This window comes from Channa argus, chromosome 1 (assembly GCF_033026475.1).
Source record: "Channa argus isolate prfri chromosome 1, Channa argus male v1.0, whole genome shotgun sequence".
In the NCBI taxonomy this organism is placed as follows: Eukaryota; Metazoa; Chordata; class Actinopteri; order Anabantiformes; family Channidae; genus Channa; species Channa argus.
This window is the reverse complement of record NC_090197.1, coordinates 17539475-17565256: the sequence shown is the minus strand read 5'-3', so window position 1 is coordinate 17565256 and position 25782 is coordinate 17539475. Positions and strand designations below refer to the sequence as shown.

The window sequence follows — 25782 nt, the reverse complement described above, 5'->3', positions numbered from 1 at the left end:
ACTCAGATTTTCAGTTTAACGCCACAGGAATGTGTTACAGAGTTGAGTTTGTGAGGTGGGAGGGTCTATCCTGCCTTATATAGGAGCGTGTCTTGTTCAGTATAGAGGAAGTGTTGAGCATATGACAGGAAGGTTTTTAATCACTTCAGTGGCAGAAGGTAGGTTTAAAAGATTATGAGCAAGTAGTAAGTTCTTACTTTATATTTCTAAAACAGTTACAACTTTCTTTTTACAGCGCGCTTCTTGTAAAGAAACAGGAACTTGCATTTCAAGGTAAAATGAAACTAAAACTTGCAGAAATAGTGCAAACTAAGTCACATTTAATTTACAAAATCCCATTTAAAATACGAAAAATCTCTGATTTTTTGTGAGAGGTGTTCTGATTCAACAGCACACTGTATATTGCATTTAACTCTTCATGTTAAAACTCTTCCACAGATGTTGGGACTTACTCTGGGGCTGTTGTTTGGAGTGTTTATGTGTGATTTTGCATCAGGCTCCACCAAATGTCCTGATGGGAGTGTTTGCTCTGATCACTCTACCTGCTGTTCCACTAAGAATGGATATAGCTGCTGTGCATATCCAAACGTAAGTCAGAATCTAAATGAGTAACTTGACCTGTGATTGTTAAGAAGTGATTCCCGTCATTCAAATAATGTCTCTGTCTTTATGGACGTGTATATCCAGGCTGTTTGCTGCTCTGACCTGGCCCACTGCTGCCCTTCAGGGTTCACTTGCAACGTTGCCACCCAGTTTTGTGAGAAAAAATACCAGCCATGGATGAACATACCTATGGTGAAGAAAGAGGTTGTAGAAGAAGAACCAAGCATTCCTGTCCTACCTGTATCTCCCCTTCAGGAACTCAAAAACAATCAAGTCCCAGAAAAGAGTTCAGTGGTTCACTGTGACAACTTGTACGTTTGTCCTGATGGTACTACCTGCTGCAGACATCCAAGAGGTGTCTGGTTTTGTTGCCCCTACTCTATAGTGAGTTGACCTAAATATTGTTGTGCAATAAGACACATGACTGTATCAAAATGACTTTTATTTTCTGGAACAAGACATAAACTCAAACACAATGTGTGCCTTGTAGGGTCGGTGTTGTCTGGATGGATACCACTGTTGTCCATTTGGCTTTGACTGTGATCTTACTTATACGCACTGTGTGAGGCAGGGCTTGAGATATCCTTTCACCCCCAAACAAACCCTGTCGTCAGTCCCTGCCTCTCTCATTTCAACTTTGGATGATGAAGCCGTCTGGAAGGAGGTAGGAGACATCACTCTACACGAATCTGTATATGTGTAGGTCACCTTGGCCGGGAGTATTTCTCTTAATGGCTATTTATTTATATAAAGCTTTAAATGCTTACATTTTTTAAGTGAAGGGAGCCCTATGTGAACAGACAATTTTCTGAAAAAGCAAGACCATTTTTTGCTTATGTTCAATCTTTACATTTTTTAAAGTGGGGTCAGTCGGAAAAAGATGGAATTGGGTGTAACATACATGTACATCTGATTTCAGCTGCCTCTTTGTGGCTAAAGTATTCTGGAAAATCTGTTAATTAGTTTAACTGTCTGGCACAGGGGAAGGAAAATCTATGTTTTTAGGAACTTTGAAATGAGTTAATAAAAAACTATTCTAGTTCTCTAACAGATGTGTTAGATATGTTAAAATTGTAATTTTTAGAAAGTAGCCAGTTTACAATAATGTGTTTGTACTGTTTACACCTTTCAGAAACCTATGACAGCCCTGACAGAGGCCAGCAATAGTGTTGCGGAGGCTGGGGTCATTCGCTGTGATTCTAAGTTTTACTGCTCAAACGGGACTTGCTGCAAGGGACCTGCAGGCCAGTGGACCTGCTGTCCTTACCCACTGGTATGGATTGTGTTTTTGTGCATTTGTTTTATAATTTAAAATTTTGCTTCACATAGATTTATCAAATGTTAAACATATCAAGAATCAGGTAAACAGGTGAACTAACATTACGTCTTGGATCAATTTCAGGGGCAGTGCTGTGCAGATGGTCGTCACTGCTGTGAGTATGGGTACAGCTGTGACCCCTCCTCTTTGTCATGCAGAAGATGGTACTCCAAGGTCCCCTCAGGAACACAGGAAGATGTTAAGTTAAACTAAGGGTTTACATGAATGTTTCTGTGTGTTGGTTTTCACAAATAATGGAATATCAACATCCATGTTCTTAATATTTTTGTATCCAGCTTGGCAATATTTCCAGTACCATTATCCATATGATTTCTATCAAGCCACTGCATTAATAAATCAAATCTAACAATGAAGCTATAAAGTAAATGAAGTGAAGATGCTGAACATTCTTCAAGTTAATGCTTTGCTAAAAAATGTTCATGATTTTTTCTAATAAAGCAAAAATATTACACTTTTTAATAGAAAAAAATGTTTGTGTCAAATTTTACATCTCAGCTGATGTGTCACCAGGTCACTTTTTTGATGTTTCAAAAGTCATGTTAGCACGTCTTTTACTTTAAAAGAAGTACACGGAAGTTGCATTATTCCCACTATCTCACTAGTTCCTAACTAATTCTGGGGCGACTGTGGCGCAGGAAGGTAGAGCAGTTGTCCACCAATCTTGCAGTTATTGGTTCAATCAGAGCAACAGACTGAACCCTAACTTAGTTGCTCCTGGTGAGCGTTGGCCACCTGCATAGCAGCTCCCCAATGAGTGTATGAGTGTGAGTGCAAATGGGTGTATGAGAAGCAGTGTAAAGCGCTTTGAGTGCTCATTGGTAGAAAAGCGCTATATAAGTGCAGAACATTTACCTATTCCTCATCTTTCCGGGGAAGGTTGAGTATTGTTGGTTGAAGGAGGAATTAAATCCAAGAGGTTACATGCTGCTACTTCTTAAAATTAGGTGCTATTATAAAATATTCAAAGATTACAAGGAGCAGGCTTCTCGTTTGAAGGAAGACCACCAGAGCTCCTTGCTGGACATTGTCCTCTAATTCAAGTTATTACCGATGAAAAGTTTGTATGGGCAAAGCAAACTGTGGCAGTGAATGCCAACATATGCTCTAAAAGCAGTTACTAAAAAGTTACTAAAAGCAGAAATGGTTCCATTCTTCCCCCCAGTTTTGCCTTTCACGAGTTGGAGACTTGACTTGACTTGGATAACATAAACAGTTTTGACTTGAAGAAATCTTGGTTTGCTTTCACAGTTATCCTTCACTTCCATTATGACATAACAGAATGTCGTCTGTGGAACAGGTTTATTATTATATTTCATATTTAGACAAAAATTAGTTAGATGTCAATTTTTTATTAAATGCTGTTCTCCCATGACATAAAGGATATGTGGGGAAAATATGTGTGCATTGTCACCAAAAAAACCCCAAAACATGTTACTGAGAGTTATCAGTTGCAGTATTAACCAACTGGTAACTAATCAATAATGCCATCAATATGTCCATATCATGTCTGTTTACTAGCACTGGTACTGCTAAAACTCACAGATGTTAGTTTTGTGTTTTCTCATTTAGTATTTATCTTTGCAGTATTAAGCCTTTTCTATTCACTTACTCGTTGATAATGCCAACCAAAGGACCCCTACTGCTGCTGGCCCTGGTGCATCAAATTCATCTTCTAAAGACTAGAGAATCGTCCTGCTGTTCTAGTAGTAGGCTGTACACTTAACGAGAAAATTTTCCCAACTAAATGTTCCTTGTAATGCTTTGTGGAAATTGAAGAGTTTTCAAATATGCAAGGTGATTTTCAATGCATGGAAACGTGCTAAAATATGTTCTGTAAAATGTCCAACCATGTAAGACGTTTGCAAGCAGTTAGTAAGCTGTCTTTTTTCATTGCAGAACAAATTTTTGTACAATGTATGTGCAAGGACAGATTCCAGGGCAGAAGTAACTGGCACTGGTCTATATTGCAAGTGGATCATTTATCAGAACAAGGAACAAGGTCCGTTGGCCTTGGCCTTCACCTTTAATGCATATCGTTAATACAATTATTGTTAAAACTTTTGAAACAATTTTTTTTTGTCCTGCTTCTCGGCGAATCAGCCTCGATTGCAGTACTCAGAGCAACTGCATATCAAAAGCAAGATGATTCAAAAAGGTCAACTGGGACATGAATGTCTGGAGGCAGGTCACGCTCAAGACTCTGCCATCAGCATCTGTATGGGCAGCTTTATTCAAGATGTCACTATAATCAACACTGTGCAAAGTGACAAAGAACCTTAACTTGCTAATTCTTCAACTCAACCACTAGAAACCCAACTTGATGGTGAGGTTGGTGAAATATGGCAGTCTGAGAACGGAAGCAGGACTGAGGAGCGGATGATGCACTTTTAATTCAAAGCGAAACTGTTTGACAATTACAAATGTGGCAACTATAGCAAACAGTTTTCAAATAATTAATGCCTGAACTGGCATAAGAGTGTATGTGTATTTTTATATTAGTTTGATAAGGTTTTAAAGCAGGCTAACAAAGCCAGTTTGCACCGCACGTTTCCACATCAGTAATAGATAAATAAATTACACATTGACTAGAAATGTCACAGAAAAGGTGAAAACGTCTTATGGAGTTGCCTTTTAATTTAAAGTGAAGCAGTTTCTTATAAAAATGGTGCTTCATTGAATTTAAATGTCAATGGAAAAAGTGGAATATTTTGAAACATGTTCTGAGCTTCCAGAGCGTCGCTGGGTGTGAGCTCGGTTATTCTGTGGTGTGTTAATCGACTGCTGGGTTTGGATCCCAACTTCTACTGTTCTGGCTTTTTTTTTTTTGCCCCATGATGTAGCGACTTTGTTCATGGCAGGAAGGAAGGAAGGAAGGAAGGAAGGGGGAAGCCGTACGTTTCACTCCGCTACTGAAAGGCCGTCTTCATTTAGTATCCCCGGTAAACTTGCAGTAACTCCCGGGCGAGTCACTGCCTCGTTTTAGTAGAACACCGGGGATATGGCTGTGTTAAAGATACTCGAGCAGGTAACGTTCTCTTTCTAACATTCGCTGTGGTCACTTCGCAATTCCGATCAACGCGAACAGCTAATCGCCTCTGTGTAACGTTGCTCATTCACTTTCACTGTTAATGCTAGTGACATTTTAACGTCACCAACATTAAACAGCAACGAAATGTTTTGCCGCAACGCTGACTAATATCAGCCTGTATGATTAAACGAGACTTTAATTCAAGGTTTAAACGCTACACTAGTGTTAATGTTGGTCATAGTGTCAACGTTTGCATTAAGTCAACTGATATTTGGCATGTAAGCTAACTTTGATTAGCTAGCGGTAAGTATCAGTAAACCCGAAAAACTGTTGACCTAAGAGCCAAACTAGCGAAGTGTCACCTGTTGTCTTTGTAAGTTAGTTCGGGTAAAACCTCAACCGCATAGCACGTCAGTGATAGCACTGGCAATTATTGCTGCTATTGTCTGTTGCCGTTGGTTTTCCTATGTGGCGGTGATGGACTGAAGAACACAGCTGGATAGCTGCGCGGTTAGCTAACATGGTGGCTAACGCTGTTGCTCGGCTAAAATACGTTGCCGAGTTGAACTCGTGTAAGACGGGTATTAACTTTACACCCCAACTATGAAGATAAAGTTAGTGAAACATCTCATCTGGAAATGGATTGCGTATTTCGGAATAAACTGACTGCAGCCCCTCATTATCCTCGGAGCCTGCCTTGTCAGCTGTCTGTTCCAGTTCCCTTCAAATTTCCTCCGGGACATGTGTGGACAGTCACCTGTTGCCTCAGACAGGCTGTCACACTAAAGTAGCGGCTCCAGGAATTACACGGTGCGTCAGTCGTCCACAGGCTCAGGTTGTAAACACTGCTAGTGATATCAGGGCACATTGCAGTAGTGAATTTAGTTATTATTCATTTAGGACATACAAACGATTTAATTCATTGGAAGTTAATTACTTCAGTGCTGCTGCCATTTGTTCCACTTTTTAGGTGGAAATGAAAAAAATTCCTCAGCTTGTACAAATACAGTTACAAATAAGTTATTCAGCGTTTCAAAAAAACAAAAGATATTCGCTATCTTTTAAATAATGAGTAAAATGTAAAAAGGAATGTAAACTGCTCTTTTGATAACACATTTTATACATATTTGAAGCTCTTTTCTCCTTGTAATAATAATTAAAATTGAATTCATAGGTTTTTTTTACACACTAAATTACCCATCAGTATTTAAGAGAAAAAATTCTAAGACCTTTTTCTAATGAAAATTATTTAGTTTCCCACATTGAAGTAATTATGGCCTAGAATGACCTTGAAATGTCACTTCAGAATTTGCATAAATGGTTATTATTAGATACTGTTTTGTAGCTCTTTTGAAATAGAACATGTGAAGCTCCATGGATTGTCATTAAATGTCCTGGGCCAGTCTTCCGGACAGTCAGCAGTCACACAACAAACGGAAGAATGCGTGTGTGACTGGATCCCAGTCTATATTCTCTATTGTTTGTTGTGGTGCAAATGAAATGGAGAAAGAAATGGAGACAGGGAAAAAAATACTAACATTTGCAGGAATGAAGGCACAAGTGTGTGTAATTTTTTTTTTTAATCTTATGTTTGCCCTCTGGAGGGTGTCTTTGAAGCATGCCACACTGTCCTAACCAGACTCTAGTTCTGCTTGTGGGGACAGACTGCTAAGTCGTTAAGAGAACACACAAGTAATGAAAATAGATTGTCAAGCATATGAGAATCTAGCGTAGTTTTAACTTTATTTGCTTTCCCCGGCCTTGTTAGATGTGTCCATGCATAAATCACTGTTTGTATGACTAAAAATATGTGAAAAATAGCAACCTGAAGCTACTTTTTCAGGATGTGTTTGTGCATTAGAGAAAATAATCTTCCTCTCAAACTTTAAAAACATAAAAACATAAAGTAACAACATAAATAAAACATAAAATCTATAGATGTCAGCATCTTTATTTCTGCTGTTATTATTTTGTCCCAGTATTCATGCACGCATTGGCCTTTTTATTTCTGAAAGGAACAGAAGGACTGTACCAAAGGCCTTTGCTATGGCCCTCCTTATAGTTTATGGGGTTGTGTGGCTTGGCAATATTGCACTTTTTAGGATCTGTGTTGAATATGAAGGAAACTGAAACACACAGACTTGCACGTACAGACTAGTCTTGTTAGCTACCCTCACATTCTCTGGCAAAGCAAGGTTGTTCCAGTTTTATAATGAGGAGATGGGGACTTTTGAAGCCGTGCCACAGTTCCACCAAAGAGGATACTAGAGAACTACCACACAAATGCACAAAGATCCATTTTCTTTCATTCTCTCAAATTAAGAGGGAATGAATTTTCACATTTTAGCACAAACTTCATGAAGATACAGGCCAGTAAATTGATATTTAGCAAATTCAAATTTGTTGGTTAGGAACCAACAAAGCTTTCCACAAACATGGCATTGGTTGCATGGTAGCGGGGTTGTCAATAGACAATTAGTATTGCTGCGCCATCATTCTCTATTGTAAAACCAACTTTCCATTTTCAGTCATGTTATTATCAATGCAAAAGTGACAATGTCCTGGGAAGCTGGTGGATCAGAACTATTTAGAAAGTAAGTTTCTATATGGTTCAGATCCAGCAAACCAACAATGACCAGAGAGAGCTGGATTTCACATCGGAAATCCTTAAGGATGTGCTTTGTTTGTTTACAAGTAAATCTTGCTGTTTATGGGATCTAATGCTGACATTTGCTGCCTTTTCTGAATTTCTCATGTATGCAGCAGGGAAAAAGTCTTTTTATATGTATTTGAGCATGTGTCAGCAATTGTGTTGATGTTTTTAATGCAGTGAGATTGGACTAGCTGTAGGTATTTGAAGTGACCTCCTAATAATTATGTTGTGGTCCAGTAGTATGTTTTTACTCTATTATATTTATCTCTCCCCTTTTTAAAATTTAAAAGTCAACAGTTGGCATGCATTACTGTCTTATGCCCTGTCTTAATTTTTTGCTACATTCATCTTTTACAAGTTTGATGTAGTACTCTTCTAGGAACCTTATATTTCCTCTCTCTCTCCCTCCTTTCTATGTTTATTCCCATCCCTTATTCTTTCTCTCTTCTCTCTCCCCTCCCCCTCCTCTCCCTCTCTCTCTCTTCTGAAAGAGCTAGCTTCAGCAGTCTGCCTGCATACCCACACATACATTGGGCTCTGCAGCCCCCATCCCCACTAATCATAGGATCTGAGTGTGTTGCGTCTGACGTGTGTGCATGTGTGTGTGCGCTCCTGGCTGCAGCACAGCAGTGAGGATATGTAGCTTCCTGTGTGCTGCTAGGCAGCCTAAGCTCATTCTGCCGCATGCTGCTTACTGCCACCATTACGCAGAGGAATTCCCTGCTGCTCACAGAGAGTGTGTGTGTGGGTTTCAAAGAGGTGGAAAGGAGACGTGCAGAAAACCAACACTGACAGATAGAGGACAAAACTGGATTTGACATTGGAATTACATGAAGATGTGCTGTGTTTGTTTACAAGAATATCACTCTGTTTATGGGATTTATTGCTAACCTTTGCTGCCTCTTCTGAATTGCGCATGTATGCAGGAGGGAACAGTGTTCTTATGTGTGAGTGTGTGAGGATATTTATTCCTGATGCGGTCAGAGCGGGCTAGCCGTGTGTGTATTGTGGTGCTGGAGGAGGTGGAGGAGGATGAGCCGTGTTCTTCATCCCCACCTCCTCGGCCCAAATCATCTCATCATGCCACTCGAACGGCCGCTGCTCAGGAGGACAAGGTGAGATGGGCTATTCTTTCTGGTCCTCTATTGATCTTTGGCCACAATTAAGGTTTATATTAGTGTGTGTGTGTGTGTGTGTGTGTAAATGACAATATTTGCTGGGATTTTAAAAAGGCAACTCCTTCTCAAACCAGCCCTGAAGTTTCTACCTGTGCTGAAGTACATACCATGGCATTACCATAAAACACTGCCAACACATCTTCCATTGCTAAATATAGAACATATATAGTGACCAATATAGCCCTGCCATATGAGATGACTCCAAGGTTGTATAGAATATCAGCAAAGCCTGGGCCTTTGTAGTCCTCAGTGCTAGCTGTACAAAGGTTAAGCTGAGCATTGAAACATGGTCAAAAGTCTTTTCATCCCATGAAAGCTGATCTTTGAAGTGTGCACTGAGAACTGGGAATGCCAGGTTAGGTATGCCAGTTCGGATGAAAGGGCTTGCTTTTTACACTTGGTCTGTGGCTACTGTGTAATTTCTGACATAGTTCCAGTGATCATCTGTGTAGTGGGCATGAGACAGATGTCAATATTCATGGCAGCTTTTCCAGGATGAAGTGAGAGAGAGGTTGAGAGTAACAACCAGGTTCACATCCCAGTGCTCATATACAGTATTATAGGATGGCATAACCTAAATATCACTTCACCTTGGCAGACCTTGATGGTGAAAACAATTAAAAATGTACAATCAGAGAGAGAAAGGTCTTGGAATTTTAAGACTTATTGGGACTGATCCCAAATCAGAAGCGTCTTCAGTGTTTTTAAATTTGTTTAAAATTTTCAACATGTTCAATAATGTTGCAGCATAAAAGAGGTTCTGTTGTAGTTAAATTAGCTTTAATGCGATGTTGTTTAAACATTAGGGCCTGTTTATGAAAGAACTGTTGCTTGAGAATTGAGTTGTGTACTTCCGTTAGCCTTTGATTTGAACTGACATGCTCTAATGTTGCCCACCAAAGCTATTTGAAGGTTAACAATGACTGCTGAACAACACTGTAAACACGTAACCACTCTGTATCAGGTGGCACCATGCTCTCATGTTCATGCCAGATGTTTACATTCACCCACATAGATAAATGTAAATGAAACTATTTTTAGTGGTATGATAAACTCGGGTGTAGTCTTGTGTTTTGTGTCATTTATTTGCTCTTTCTAGGAAAATTCAGCATCTATTATCTACATAGATACCTGGTATATAACTTGTGACATATGTAACTGGTTGAAATTATCCTGCTAAATACGTATTTGTGGAGCAGAGGATGTGATTTGGTATTTATAGATGTGTAGTTACTCTTGTCTTGTTCCTTGCTGCAGCTGCTAATGTTGTAAACATACTGGTGATATATAGTACAGCCATTTGTGACCTGTAGAGCTCCCCTAACTCAGTATTTTGTGTTTATGTGAGATGCAAATGAAGAGTTACACTTGTAACTCTCATACATAACAGTTGTCATCATAGAGAATTGCTGCCTGTAATGTGCATTCTTTCTAATTGTGTGTCTGTGTGTGTGTCTTTAGCCATCTCTGTTAAGAGCCATCTTCAATGTGGACCCAGAGGAAGTTCGCTCGCTCATATTCAAGAAAGAGGATGTTAACATTCAGGTCAGTCCCACTCATTTTGATATTTCACCTGGCCTCATCCCAAAAGTTGTGTGTTTTTGGTATGATTACACCCCTGTTCATTTGTCCTTGACACAGTGGTTTCACCAACACACACACATCATGACATAAACGATACCAAAGAAAGCAGCAGTCAGCTAGCAGGCTTATTTTGATCTGGGTTCCTTTCAATGGATTGACTGGCTGAGTGCCTTTTGGCAGCTTCCTACCTTCATCTACCTTTCTCATTTTATATAGGTATCAACCAACACAAGCTATCCATAACATTCTATCTCTTTCTGTGGTTGAAGGACATAACCTTCACTTGATATCTCTTTGATAAAGCAATCTCTGATATCTCTCCCATCACCTTTCAAAATATTTCTTATTGTGTACCTCATTCTAGTGTTTTCTGTGAATTTCTCTCTGTATGTCTGTCTTTCTGTGGGTCGATAATGCTTGGGTCATCACACTAAGTCTTTCTGGAGTCAGCAACACTGGACCTGGCCTGTTGAAGTCACATGATATTTGTTTATAGCCCCACTCTGCTGATTGCTCTCGACTGCACTGAAAGAGAGAGGTGCAGTGATGAAGTGAAGTGAAGAAGATGAGTGAATAGATGATAAACCTTTTTCCCTGTGGCTGTAGTCTTGCGTTTCTTGTAGTCTGAAATAGTGTGAGGGTTATGGATTTTGTTTGTGGCATGTCTTTAGAGGCTTCAGAGTTTTCAGACCCCTTCTCATATGGTTGAATTTACTGTGATTGAATTTATGATGGATACAATTGTAGTTTTTGCCCATAAATCTACACTCCTTAAGCTTAATGGTGAATCAAAAACATAAGAATACAATCAGAAACTGAAATATCTTATTAAGAATTTAGTCCCTTTATTCTGTATTGTATAAAAGCTTTATGGCTGCAATTACTGCTTTGAATCTTCTTTGGGATAAACTGAGAAGCCTCAGAAGAGTTAAGTTATTCTTGCAGGTGCTTTCAAACTTTGTCACTGGTAGAAGTTCCAGCTTTGGAGGGGCCACTCAGAGAGAGTCAGAGACCTCTACTACTCCAGCATATGTTGGCTTTATGCTTTATTATTGTCCTGAAAGGTGAAGTGTTGTTGTGTCTCAGCTCATATACTCCCTGAAATGGGTTTTCTTCAAGAGCTTTGTGTTTGGTTGCATTTCACCTTCTTTTATTTCTGAACAGTGTCCCTTTAGTTTCGCCAGGGCAAAAATTGAGGGCTTCTGAATAGTTTCATAAGCCAATGCATACATTGACTTATTCATGATGTGTTTTACTGCATGACCATGTGTTACTAGGCCCATGTTTGTATGAAAAATTAAACAACAGCCAAGTTTAAAATAAGGTTTTATTCTCTTTATCAGGATAATGAGAAGCGGACACCTCTGCATGCTGCAGCTTACCTAGGAGATGCTGAGATCATTGAACTGCTCATCCTCTCAGGTAAAGACCATGGCCCTGGTCAGCTATGTATTACAGGCAGCTATGTGATGTCTGCAATGTTTTTGACAATTATAAATTTAAAGATTTTTGTTAGAGATTTTTTATATAGTTATTTTTTTTGTTCATACAAATTTATTTATTTATTTCAAGGTTTTTATTACTTGTTTTAGCTTGAAACAAAAGTAATGAGTTGATTTACCTTATTTAAAGATTTTGTCAGTTTTAACAATTCCCTACTTTACACATAATTACTTTGTCTCTTTATTTAGTGAAAATAAATATTTTATACATTTTATTACAGCCTTGTTACCTATGTGTTGTTTTGTTGCTCTTTTCTTGGGATTTATCAATCATCTAAAAGGGTCTACCCCAGTCTGACTTTCTGTGAAATGAACTAAGCTCCTCAAGAGGTGTGGCCAGCACGGTCATAACTCAAGAGTAGGGTGGAAGGGGTGTATTTCCCAATAATGTGAAGAGCAGGCGACAGGTGCAGCTTCAGGGCTATTTTAACCTCCTGTACCATCATCAGGATCATAGGAGTATGTTTTCCAGGCAAGATCCCTTACCAATAAGTCATGTAAGAAGCCCTTTAAACTATTAGTTTGTTTTTGAGCATTTTTGTATTCATACTTTATCTCTTATGGTATCTTGGGCCTTTACTGTACAATATCTTTTAATATATCAAACCATTTTAATTCAGTCTGCTATCTGTTGATATTTCTCTCTCTCTCACTCACTCTCTCTCTCTCTCTCTCTCACTCTATCCAAGGAGCCAGAGTAAATGCCAAAGATAACAAATGGTTGACTCCTCTTCATCGAGCTGTTGCCTCCTGTAGTGAGGTAACACTTTACACAAATAATCATAACACACATTAATAGGCACGCTGGTGTAACTGTTCTTCTCTCTCACAAGAAATCACACAGATGTTAATTCAGGTTGTCGTTCCTTGGAAAATTCTTTGGTTGATATTCAATACTATGAAGGGACCAGATAGAATATGTTTTGCTAGCTTGCTTGGATGAGATTGAAAAAATTGTTGCTTCCAGGTTAGATCGCTATAAATTTGACCAATCTGACCTTACACAGAGATATAACTACTATGCAATGTTTCTGTGTCTGGTAAGCCTTCAAATTGTCTTTACCTATTCTGCCTTCTCCTCGATAATATGCCTAAACTAACACAGCCCTATGTGTTTTTTCATCCTCCCAATGCTATTGTAGGCATGAAAGCATCCTAAGAATAGCAACAGCTTTTTATAACCATCTACACCTGCACATGATGAAAATGAGAAAATAGAGCCTCTATGTGTGCACTCTGTTTATTCAGGATGCCGTGGCAGTGTTGCTGAAGCACAGTGCAGATGTTAATGCCCGAGACAAGAACTGGCAGACCCCGCTCCATGTAGCTGCTAGCAATAAAGCGGTGCACTGTGCTGAGGCATTGGTGCCGCTGTTAAGTAACGTCAATGTGTCTGACCGGGCGGGACGCACAGCCCTACACCATGCTGCCTTCAGTGGACATGTAGAGGTTGGTTCCTTTTTATACATAGACATGAAGACAAGCTTACATCAATGCCTTTTTAACTTGCCCTTGTGTGTCAGATGGTCAAGTTGTTGCTGTCTAGAGGAGCAAACATTAATGCATTTGACAAGAAGGACAGGAGAGCTATTCATTGGGCAGCCTACATGGGTGAGACTAAAGTATCATGTGTTTCTGTTTGTAAATTTAATAAATGGCGCTTGATTGTTGGGACCAAATTTTATTCACCCTATTTCACGTTATTTCTTTCCCCACTCTATTAGGTCACCTGGAGGTGGTGAAATTACTGGTGTCCGGTGGAGCTGAGGTTGACTGTAAGGACAAGAAGGCGTACACCCCACTCCATGCAGCCGCATCCAGTGGCATGAGCAACACAGTGCACTACCTACTGAGCCTGGGTGTTCATGTCAGTACACAACACACATATATAAGCACGTATAATATGTATATAATGGACTCTAAATGGTATAAATATATGTTGTCATTAATATGCAACAGCCTAGCAATTTAGCTAAGAAGAAAACAAACATTCTGTCTTTGCATAGGTGAATGAAGTGAATGCTTATGGCAACACCCCACTCCATCTGGCCTGTTACAATGGACAGGATGTGGTGGTCAGTGACCTCATCAAGGCAGGGGCAAATGTCAACCAGGTGCGCTTGTGTCTCTGTGTAAGAAAATAGTGCATGTGTGGTCACTTTATATTTAATTATGTTATTTTGTGTATGTTGTTGGTTCAGGTGAATGAGAGGGGTTTTTCTGCCCTACATTTTGCTTCTTCCTCACGCCAAGGGGCAGAGTGTCAGGAGCTGCTCCTGGCTCATGGAGCACACATCAACATGCAGGTGTGTCCAGATGCAGATGCACCTTCATGCAAACATTGAAATGAACAAATTTAGCTTCGAAATAATCATGCATAGATCTCCTGTGTAGAGTAACAAAACATTTTATTATTTTAGCATCAAGTATTTAGCTGAGATAACAGTGTGGTTAACACTTTGATAACAGTGATGGAAATTGACATTAGGCCCCCACAGCCTCAAGATGTAAGACCATATGGAAGGTGGAGGGGGGGAGTGGGTTGCTTCCTGAGCCTGCAAGCTGCTCAGGGAATATGTATGTGAGGGTGAGTGAGTGTGTCTGTGGTCCACAAGGAGGTTTAAGTTGCCTTCTGTTCATTTCTAAGCTTTCAAACAGTACAGTGTTAGTCACAGTTAACTCGACTGCCCACACTCGCACTCATATAAAACAAAGACTTTGTACAGAAAATCCTTATCATCTTTGTCCCTGTCTCTCTTTCCATATGTCCAGAGTAATGATGGTAAGACTCCTCTTCATATGGCAGCTACTCATGGAAGGTTTTCCTGTTCTCAGGCACTGATTAAAAATGGTAAGAGCTCCTACAGTGCCTTTCCTGCTTTGTGCTTAAATTAAAGTTTGTTGAATTTCTATAAATGTAGCTCATAACGGATTTTGCACCATTTACATGATGAACAGGAAAAAAAATATTTTTTGCAGAATGTAATTACATATACTCGTTATTTATGGTTGTAGGAGCTGATATTGATTGTGAGGACAAGAGCAGAAACACTGCTCTTCACATCGCTGCCCGTTATGGCCATGAGCTCATCATCACAGCACTCATTAAACATCGGGCCAACACTGCCAAGTTAGTGACGACTGACATTTAACCATCGGTCTGTTGACCTACTGATATCAATTTCTGCTTTAGTAATAAGAAGCTCAAATAAAGGAACTATTTGATGATGTGTTAAATATTGTGCTACTTTCTGGTTACAATCAGAAATACACTTAAACCTTTATGTCCTGTAATGCTTGTCTGAATTCTGTTTCTTTCTATCTTTTCAGGAGAGGCATTTATGGGATGTTCCCTCTACACCTGGCAGCTCTTAGCGGCTTCTCAGATTGCTGCAAGAAGCTGGTGTCCTCAGGTACATTGATGCTTACACCATTCCTGTCACTGGAGTCACATAGTTTATCCAGATTGATGCTGATTGCATATTTGTGCAGGGTTCAACATAGACACCCCCGATGACTTTGGAAGAACCTGTCTACACGCTGCTGCAGCTGGGGGGTTAGTCACCATTCTTCCTAACTGTGTACTGTTGTTTTATTTCTGGTCCTGCTTTCTATTTTTTATTTTTTATTTTTTGGTTCATTATTTAATAGCTTTTATGCTTTAGTTTTTTATGCCATCCAATACTGCAAATTCTGAAATTGTATGCCTTTAGTTGTCATGTATTCTATACCAAAACCAATACTCACTAGTATTTATATGAACTGGTATGTCAACAGAAACACAGTTAAATATGTCTCTCCAACCAGGAACCTGGAGTGTCTGAACTTGCTGTTAAACATAGGAGCAGACTTTAACAGGAGAGACAACTTTGGAAGGTGAGCCAAGCATGTACTTTCATTTTAGCAATGCTAAGATATGAAATAAAAGAAGGGCTGAAAATTCTGGTAAACTGAAAATAGAGTGAGATTTCAATAATGGCTGATGTTGGTTCTCTGACCATTCTAGGACTCCGTTACACTATGCATCTGCTAACTGTAACTACCAGTGTGTTTTTGCCCTGGTGGGTTCTGGTTCAAGCATTAATGAGCTGGACCAGAGAAGCTGCAGCCCTTTGCACTATGCTGCTGCTGCCGATGCTGATGGGAAGTAAGTTCTACTAAGTTTACTTGTTGCAATGTTTACATTTAGGCATCAAAGTGTATTATTATTATTATTGTTGTTGTTGTTGTTGTTATTATTAATAAATTCTCAGTGTCAGATAAAAGGCTGACTCTGAGACTGGCACTAAGAAGAAAACAGTAAGAGAGAAAACAAAGAAATGTCAACAGATAGCAGACATAATGAAAAATAAGGAATAATAATAATTAAATGGTTCGATATATTTAAAGATATTGTACAGTAAAGGCCCAAGATACCAAAAGAGAGCAAGTGTGAAAAATCAACCCTCTTTTGTCTTTGGTAGGTGTGTGGGGTACTTGTTGAGGAACAATGCTGATCCAGGGTTGAGAGACAAACGGGGTTACAGTGCTGTACATTATGCCTCAGCCTATGGACGTACATGCTGCTTGGAGCTGGTATGTGCAGTAGGTTTAGAAAAAGTATGTTAAAAGAGTTAAAGTGGAACAGTTTCATGTCAAAGGGGAACTGTAGAGAAAACTGTGGAGCGTTACACTTGTCGTTGTATCATAAACAATGTTTGTATTTCTTTCAGATGGCAAGTGAGACACCTCTTGATGTGGTAAGAAAGATTTGCAATCATGCACTGTAACATGATTTACTCTGAGACTAGATTAAGTCTTTCTGTGTAGCTCCCTCTGTTGGGCACAAAGTGGCTACATTGTCTTTTGAGCAGATGGAGTTACTTTAAAAAAAAAACCTTTGTCTTGTTACTGGTTGGAAAACAGGTGGGAAAGTTTATGGGCATTTAAAGAAATAAAAATGTAAGTGAACTCCTCCTTGCACACCTTGGAAAAGAACTCAGTAATTTGACAGCTTCGTTTTTTGGTTGTCTTTCAAGAAATTTGGAGCACATGGAGCAGTGTGACTATGACTTTATTTCTCTTCAACTTTGTGTGCATCCTGCATCTTAAATGAGAAATATGTAAACCATCCCTCTATTTCAGTTAATGGAGACATCAGGAACGGATGTCCTGAGTGGTTCAGACAGTACGGCCCCCATCAGTCCACTCCATCTTGCGGTGGGTTCAAGGATTATCAGTTTGTGTGTAGTCTACATTTGATTGTATGTCTCTCTCACCCCCAAGATTTCAATGTCAAGACAAATATACCTTTACTTTAAATAAAGTGTGTGTCTTCTCTTTTATTTAGGCTTATCATGGACACTGTGGAGCATTAGAGGTTCTTTTATCATCCCTGCTGGACGTGGATGTTCGCAGCCCAGAGGGCTGGACCCCACTTGGCCTGGCCTGCACCAGTGGTCATCAGGAGTGTGTCTCACTGCTGTTGCACCACAACGCCTCACCCATGACCCGTGACTACACATACAAACAGACAGCCATACACGCTGCAGGTATACATGCAGACAGTTACACAGAGAGACACCTGGAATTGCAGAATTGGATTCAACATCTTCACATCACACTAATGAAGCTTTTAAAATTGAAGTTATTGCAATAAAAATCACACCGTAGGAGTTTTGTTTTTTGTGTAGCTATGAATGGACACCCAGAGTGCCTGCGCCTACTCATGAGCGGCAATACCCAACACATTAATGTGGATGTACAAGACACCAACGGACAGTGAGTGTCTATGTTTGTGTGTGAACTGGTTCTAGATCGATGCTTTACTGAGTATATTATGCAACTTATTAAAAAATAAATAACTAACTAGTTACACCTTGGCAAATAATAAAATATTTTCATATTGTATACAGGACTCCTCTGATGTTAGCTGTGCTAAATGGACACACAGAGTGTGTGTACTCTCTGCTCAGTCAGGGAGCAAATGTGGAAAAACAGGACCGCTGGGGGAGGACGGCACTACACAGAGGGGTGAGACCTTAACACACTAATAATTAATTTCAATATACTATACCCCACTTCTCGTTCCATGACAGCTAAGATAGATCCAGGCCCCCCGTGACCCTGAACAGGATAAGCAGATTTCTAATATTTTCCACTTTTACATTTTCCAACAGGCTGTTACAGGCCAGGAGGATTGTGTGGAGGCCCTCCTTCAGCGTGGGGCTAGTGTTTATGTGAGAGACATCCGGGGACGCTCCCCTCTTCACCTAGCATCTGCTTGCGGCCGTGTGGGTGTCCTGGGTGCCCTGCTGCAGACGACCAGCACCTCACAAGCTAACATACACCTCACTGACAACCAGGGTTACACACCGCTGCACTGGGCCTGCTACAATGGTACTAGGACACAGTGTGGAAAACTTGACAATCATGTCAACACCTTTGCTTTGTATGACGACAAAACAATTTGCTGTTTAAATGGCCATTTTCTCCGTTCCTACTTTTGTCATCTCCCTCTTCCTTTACAGGATATGATGCCTGTGTGGAGGTGTTATTAGACCATGAGGCGTTCAGGAAGATTAAGGGCAATGCATTTAGCCCACTGCACTGTGCTGTGTAAGATAATGTCAGTCTCTATGAATGCTTTATGTACATTGATAGTGTGTGTAACAGTGTGTTACGTGTTCCAGTATGACTGATAATGAGGGAGTTGCTGAGATGTTAATTGACTCCCTGGGAACAACTATTGTTAACACCACTGACTCTAAGGGCAGGTAAGAGATGCAAACAGACTCATCACATTTCAATAAAGATTGTTCAGGGTGAGCTCCATTAATGTAACGTCAATTGTTTCTATGTTAATGCAGGACCCCCCTTCATGCCGCTGCTTTTTCTGACCACGCGGAGTGTGTTTCTCTTCTTCTGAGCCATGGAGCTCAGGTAAACATAGTTGACACATGCACACGGAGGACACCACTGATGATGGCAGCTCTAAATGGACAGACCAATGCTGTTGGTCAGTATTCCACCTGACATTCGCATAGAGTCCCGACCTTTGAATACCAAATGTCTGACTTCCATCTCCATTCATATATTACAGAGGTGTTGGTGAGCAGTGCTAAAGCAGATTTGGCACTACAGGATACAAACAGGGACACAGCATTACATCTGGCTTGCAGCAAGGTAACATAGATTTACTGGAGCAGGAAATGCTTATACCAACTGGCCATCGTGAATTATTAATTTAAAATGTATCTATGAATATACTTTGGTATTTCTCTGTTCATCATAGGGTCATGAGACAAGTGCCTTGTTGATTCTGGAGAAGATAAGCGACAGGAACGTTATCAACTGCACCAATGCTGCTCTCCAGACGTATGTTGTACTCTAGACATTTAGCCAGACACTCAACCGTGCAGCATGGTATTACATCACATTTATGCTGGTAACAGTAGCTGGTAACAGTAGATTTCTCTCCTCCACTGTCCTGCAGGCCCTTGCACGTAGCAGCCAGGAAGGGCTTGACAGTGGCTGTTCAGGAACTGCTGGTAAAAGGAGCCAGTGTTTTGGCAGTGGACGAAAACGGTCAGTTTTTATTGCTTTAGCACACACACTCAAACATGACATTCTAGTGTAAAATCAGTTTTTTTGCTCACTTGCCTTACTAACAGGATACACTCCAGCTTTGGCCTGTGCTCCCAACCGTGACGTAGCCGATTGTCTGGCCCTAATCCTCAACTCTATGATGCCCACTTCCCCCATGGTCACAGTAGCAGCTTTACCTGCACTTTCTCTCACTCAAACAGTCATCAACCACCACCCCACCTCCAACCACATCTCCAAAGGTGTGGCCTTTGACACCCCATCCCCTCTGAGGCCTGATCACGCCTCCTACTGCAGGCCAGAATGTCTACTGTCCTCTGTCTCTGCGGACGATGAGCTGAATGACTCCGATTCAGAGACATATTGAAGAATATTGGACAGCGCCCCGAATACTGGCAGGCTAGCCAGCCACTCAGGAGCCTTAATAGATTACTGAGGAGCGAAGAGAGAGAAAAAAGAAGCAGACTATTTGTTGGTAAGCCTCTTCCAACCCTAAAAATATCCCTTGTTAAAATTTTTTTTTTTTTTTTTATAAAAAGTGCATTCCTGGAGATTAATGTTCTTAAATACAGTATGGATTGAGAATGAGCATCAACGTACAGTCGATAACATGAAAAATGTATTTTTAAATTTAAAAATGTTTTTATTTTAAAATCAAACTCATTTTCTTTGCTGATTCTACCAGGTATTGGTTTTACACATTTTCACAAATTTTCCTCAACTATTACTAGAAGAGAATCTACTGAACAAAGGTCTCAGAGGACTGCTTTTTTTTTCTTCTTTTTTTCATGATCATCTAGAACAAAAGGATAATCTTTAGGGACCAGGTGATTAACATTTTTTTTCCTCAGTGATTCTTTGGAGTTGTTGTTCAGAGTTTTCCAGCAAACTATTATGGTCAACACTAATGGCTGTCACTCACGCACACTAGTAATGCTGCAATATTGATTTTCAACCACGTTTTGATTCCACGGAAAGGAAATCACTTTTGAATCCAGTGAATTTTTCCAATTGGGAACTGAATCCATTGGACCCTACTTTGACAGCAGGTGTTTGTAAGTTATTGTATGTATTTTCTGTATGACTGGGTTCAGGAGGCAGTTGAATATGCGAGCCCATGGAGTTTTTAACTTGCAGTGCTATAACTACTTTAAAATCTTTGTACTGTACTGGAGAAAGAAGGAAGTGACTGACACTGTGCATGTGTGCGTGTAAGAGAGATTGTATGTTTGTGTGTGAGTAAGAGAGACAATTGTCTTTGTAGGACAACTTTCAGGCAGGGGATTGAGGCTACTTGGTGCAATGTTTATAAAGATTAAATAATGAATGAATAAAGCTATTTGTTTTTGACTTCTTGTAAAATATTTAAGTATATTTCTATATCTTGCTCCTGTTATATTAATCTTTCACACACACACACCCCTAGTCCTTGTCCAGGTGGTACATTCGCCCATACAAACAGGCAGTGACCAGGCCACCAGTCATGTTTGAGTGTTTTATGGTCACTCTGCCATCTGCAGTCTTCTCCAGATGCTCAGGCTTCTCCAAAACCAGATGGCTAGCCAAAACCGATGGATATACATATCTGGTCTCGAATTTCGCTTCTAACAAGAAGTCCATTTTAGTCTCAGCCTCTTCCACTTCCTGTCCACATGAACTGATGTCCGACCCTGCACAGCGAACTAATGCACACACCTGCAGACAGAAACGGGATCAAATGTGACCTGTTCCACTAAGCACTTTTAAATATTTGAAAACCAATTTTTATACCTGTAAAGCGTAGCGTCCATTCTTAGTGTGAGTTCCAGCAAATGCTCCCAAAGCATAGAGCTCTTTACTGTTGCCCTGTGATAACTGCTGATACTGCAGATTGCAGCAGAAAGTGCCATCACACACATTTAGATTGCCGTCCTTGTCATTCAGGAGGACAAATGTAAATGGGTCATACATCATGGATGAAATGAAGGTGGTGGAGAAGGGAGAGACTGCAGAAGCAGTTTGAGCACAAGAAGAATCTTGGTGACAGTATCCAGATTCTATAGCCACAGATAATTTGGACTCCCCAACTTCCCCCTCTTCCGTAGCCACACCCTGCTCCTCTCTTAGGACTGGCACCCGGGCCACTAGGAGCTTGCCCTCCTCTGGGTCTCCTTTCATGGCGTGGTGGTAGGTGGCTGAAAAAGGGGTGTAGATACCACTTCCTGTTGTGATAAGTCGGTCATTTCGAATGTTAGCCGCTAGTAGAGTGACATTAGCACCCAGGCTAAATGCCCACTGGAACTGGATTGCATCGAGCAGGGGGAGCTGATTGGGATACCATGCTGTGGGGAAGATCAGCTGACGTACACCCTGAAAGAGACACAAAGAAGAGAGGCTGAGGTTAAGAGCAGGTTAAAACCAGGCACCACACTGTGGAATTTATTTTGCTGTGTGTATTTTCTACCTTCTCCACCAGGGCAATTGTGGGCATGTGGAACAAAATGTCAAAGCAGATGACGAGGCCAAACCTCCCGGCAAAAGGTGTGTCAAATATTATGATCTCAGATTGTGGTGGTGTGTCAAAGGCATCCTCAAAGTAAGGGTTCTGTTTATGATAGCGTGCCACTAGCTGCCCAGTGGAACTAGTGAAAGAAGATGGTGTGAACAGTTCACATAGAGAATGAAGTAGAAGCCTACCTACTTGCATTCTCAGATTACACTGCACCTTAAAACCACATTTGTGTTGAACTGCCAGTTTCCATCAGAGGGACAGGAGGTGTGGTTGGTCTTCAGGGGACATGGCTGCAGGTCAGCCATGTTGGCCACCAGGTAGAGGTTGTTTCGACGTGCTACGCAGCTCAACCTCTGAAGAACCTAATAGAAAACAACAAAAATCAGATGATATGTATATTACTTGCTAGTTTAGCATAAGTGAATCCTTTGGGCAGCCTAGTGAAAGCTGCTATACCTCAGTGTTGTTGTATTTTTCTGGCTCTGTGCAAGGATTCCAGCTCTCCTGCTGGGGGTCAGGAATAGTTTCTAGGTAGCCAGAGATGGATGAACGACTAAAGTTGATACCCTGAAGACCATCCTCAGGAAACACCAGGATCTGGGCCCCCTGACCATGGGGAAAAAGAGGACCAAGCATAGAGAAACATAAACAAGAGTCATGAATCTATTGCAATGATTCTAATGTGTAACATGAAGCACACTTGGGTATTTAGAGGAAATAAGTTAAGTTTTCTATTGAACACTAGATCCAAGCGCAGATAACTTAAAATTCTTGAACCTCGAACAAATGGCAATGACACTGACAACTGACCTTTCAGTGGTTTAAGGGTGTACAGTGTGAAGTTGGAGTTAAAATAAGCAATAATACAATAATCAATGTATATAGATTTAAATAAACAAAGTTTTTTCCATATTCTGAGATTACAGTAGGTATTAGGGTTACAGTTAAGGGGGGCCTGGTGGATCAGTGGTAGAGCATTGGGTTGGGATGTAGAAGGCCTGCGGGTTTGAATCCCACTCCACCAGGTGTGGCCCCGCCCAGCCACCAAAGGGCCACCTCAGTGTCAGTCCCCAGCTGGCGTAAAAACAACGTGAGGAAGACGTTCTGCTGTGATGACCCCTTAAGGGACAAGCCCAAAAACTGATGTTAGGGTTACTTTGGTTATACTCAATCCTGAGTGTGGCAGGATGTCAAAGCCTCAGAAATACTTCTCTGCTTTTTGCAGATGATGTGGTTCTGATGACCTTATCACAACACGATACAGAGCAGAACTGAAAGCAGCCTTCATGTTGAGTATACTGCTGGAAAATACTGGAAAATTTCCTTCAGGTTGGGAGTGAGTCATTGCCCAATGTGGAGGGGCCCTTTCACAAGTGAGGATAACATAGAGTGTGACTGACAGGTGTGGACAGTATACTGAGCTGTTTTTGTAGAGAGGGGGATAAGCCAGAAGGGAAAACTTTTAATCTACAAATCTTTCTATATATACAAGCTAAACGTGAGGGCCTGCTGAAATCTAACGTAACGCCTTAAGGATATCTGTGTTGTGTATTTTGAAGCGTGTCTCTTCCACGTCATATTCATTCCGCCTGAGTGATAACATCCAACTTTGTACAGCTTACCTGCTGAGCGGCCAGGGCAGCTTGCTCCTCGTAGACGTCCAGGTTTTTCTGCATATGCTGGAGTGCAGCGGTGCGGGAAAGGGGGACACGTGGCTCAGGATTCAGGATAACGTGGTGTTCGTACACTGCAGCAACATACCAAGAGTCCACTTCGGACTCGCTCTGCCCAGCATCCGAGAAGCAAAACAAAGCGATGGCGACGAACAGAAACATTGTTTTGTTGTTTTTTTGTTTTGCGCCTTCCTTGAGAGAAGGGGCGAAGTGGTCACGTAACCTCCACCACAGCAGCTGAGATGTTTGAAATGAACCCTCTTGTAGAAACAACCACCTGATCATGGGGAATAATTTACCTGGTTTAAAGTAGATAACACTTTTCGTTTTTCCAAGCGTTGTGTTTATATTGTGCGAGTAGATATGGGTCCACTTGGTCTTAGTTGTGTGTGTCGTGCATGACCTATTTGTTGTGCGTTCTTAAAATCGTATTTACGGAATTACACTGGTAGGATTGCAGAAAACATTCCTTCCACAGTAATAGTGGTTTTAAAAATAAAACTTTTATTTTTAAAGCCGACACAGGATGTATCACTTGGCCCGGAAGCAATCAAAGTTGACCTTTCTGCTACTTTTTCGGTCAAATACATGCGCGTTTCAGCAAGTATGACCGATGTGGACCCGGATAAACTCTGCTCCTCTACAAACGGACATATTTAATGTTTCCATACGTTTTTAACCAGGAAGTGTATTAGCGTTAGCACACAGGCAGTGAGTACTATGTCGTCACCACCAGAAGCTCCGGCAGGAGGAGCAGATTCCTCTGTGTTAAAACCCAGTCAGTTGTTCAAGAGCTGCTGGAGCTGTAGGGTCATCTCCGGCGGTGGTCTGATCCTGTCGGGGGCTTACGTTTTCAATGCCGCCCGGAAAGTGATGCGACAAGGCGGACCGACGTCTATGGGTACAGTAGCCCAAGTTACATTCGCTGCAAGTGAGTGAGCGTTCTGACGTTTTACATAATTTGTTGCCATCTTTCAGATTACAAATACTGATCTGTAACCGTCGTCTTTCAGGCTTGGCTGCATGGGGAATCGTTATTATTGCTGATCCTGTAGGGAAATCGCAGAGGAAGACGTGAAGAGCATTTAGAAATCTACCACTGCAAGAACAAACATGTCAAACGTAATTGAAACCGGGGCTTCCAGTCAAGGTGACGATTATGATTTCAACCCCAATATTGCAAGGTAGCCACTTAAATAAAAACATAAAATGACCAATGTGGAATTCTTTGTCATTGTTAAAATTTGCATGTAGTAGTTGTATATTTCAACTTGGTACCATGTGGTCCCTCACTACAACACACCTTTCTTTATAAGCAGTTTGCTTTTATCACAGCAAATACAAATGATACAGTGACATTAATGATGTCTGTGATTTATGGTGGGAAAACTGAAAAGATACAAAGAACGATGTATTCCTTTTGAGATCTTAAAAGTTTATTCTCATCAGTCTGGTGGGGCGATGTCTACTCTGATCTCTCATGGCTCAACAAATTAGGGATATTAAATACGTATTAAGCATGAAACACTGTTTGCATTAGCAAACTATGGTCAGGTTATGCTTAGCTATACTGCACAGAGAATGTTATAAATAATTTTCACTCAGGAAAAATGAAAATAAATCACTGCACTTTATTTTACTCTGTATACCAAAATATTATGCCTTCACATTTTTTAAATATTGTCTTATAGATGTTTTAATTGTAGCCATATACAGTATAATGTAAGGTAGTGATTAGATAAAAAAAAAAAAAATTTTCCTTCTGTCTCAAACGTAAAGTGTATCACTACCCAAACTTTGGCATTACACTATAAACACACCAATTTGAATTTCTTTCATGTTTAAATGCCTTGAACCTCTAGCAAATGGCAATGACACTGACAGCTGACCTTTCAGTGGTCTAAGGGTGTACAGTGTGAATTTGAACTTAAAATAAAATAATCAAGGTATATAGATTTAAATGAACTACTTTTTTTTCCATATTCTGAGTTTACGCATGGTGTTATGATTATTTTTAAGGGTGGCTGAGTGGTAGAGCATTCCACCCCACCAGGTGTGGCCCCATTCTGCTGTGGTGACCCCACTGTAATACTGAATGAAAAACAGTAGCTATATAACCAATGCACAAAGCTTGCAAGCAAAAACAC

The 25782-nt window shown here is 40.6% G+C and overlaps 3 protein-coding genes across 6 annotated transcripts; 2 read left to right on the top strand and 1 right to left on the bottom strand.

Annotated features, from left to right (window-relative positions):
- Positions 1 to 36: 36 nt before the first annotated feature.
- LOC137127047 (progranulin-like) lies at positions 37 to 2396 on the top strand. The gene is made up of 7 exons (XM_067503398.1): positions 37 to 158; positions 236 to 273; positions 439 to 588; positions 688 to 987; positions 1094 to 1267; positions 1736 to 1876; positions 2006 to 2396. The coding sequence occupies exons 3-7, from the start codon at positions 439 to 441 to the stop codon at positions 2132 to 2134; spliced, it is 894 nt and encodes a 297-aa protein (XP_067359499.1). The 5' UTR covers positions 37 to 158; positions 236 to 273; the 3' UTR covers positions 2135 to 2396.
- A 2365-nt stretch (positions 2397 to 4761) lies between these two features.
- On the top strand, positions 4762 to 20810 carry LOC137127014 (serine/threonine-protein phosphatase 6 regulatory ankyrin repeat subunit A). Of its 4 annotated transcripts, none has more exons than XM_067503318.1 (29): positions 4762 to 4967; positions 10263 to 10346; positions 11729 to 11807; positions 12577 to 12647; positions 13136 to 13336; positions 13411 to 13498; positions 13612 to 13754; positions 13894 to 14001; positions 14089 to 14193; positions 14660 to 14738; positions 14903 to 15017; positions 15218 to 15300; positions 15380 to 15443; positions 15695 to 15763; positions 15894 to 16034; positions 16351 to 16486; positions 16600 to 16626; positions 17012 to 17086; positions 17217 to 17418; positions 17560 to 17647; positions 17782 to 17899; positions 18046 to 18265; positions 18397 to 18484; positions 18559 to 18642; positions 18736 to 18884; positions 18969 to 19051; positions 19161 to 19243; positions 19362 to 19453; positions 19540 to 20810. In XM_067503318.1, the coding sequence occupies exons 1-29, from the start codon at positions 4941 to 4943 to the stop codon at positions 19836 to 19838; spliced, it is 3201 nt and encodes a 1066-aa protein (XP_067359419.1). In that variant the 5' UTR covers positions 4762 to 4940; the 3' UTR covers positions 19839 to 20810. The 4 variants fall into 4 exon arrangements, with proteins under 4 accessions (XP_067359419.1, XP_067359429.1, XP_067359400.1 ...); XM_067503328.1 differs by having other exon boundaries at positions 4764 to 4967; positions 16351 to 16462; XM_067503299.1 differs by lacking the exon at positions 4762 to 4967 and adding an exon at positions 7476 to 8738.
- Positions 20156 to 24111, bottom strand: btd (biotinidase). Its single transcript, XM_067503383.1, has 6 exons — positions 23585 to 24111; positions 22419 to 22568; positions 22176 to 22324; positions 21915 to 22092; positions 21242 to 21820; positions 20156 to 21166 (listed from the first exon to the last, which is right to left on the bottom strand). The coding sequence occupies exons 1-6, from the start codon at positions 23918 to 23920 to the stop codon at positions 20894 to 20896; spliced, it is 1665 nt and encodes a 554-aa protein (XP_067359484.1). The 5' UTR covers positions 23921 to 24111; the 3' UTR covers positions 20156 to 20893.
- Between the last annotated feature and the right edge of the window lie 1671 nt (positions 24112 to 25782).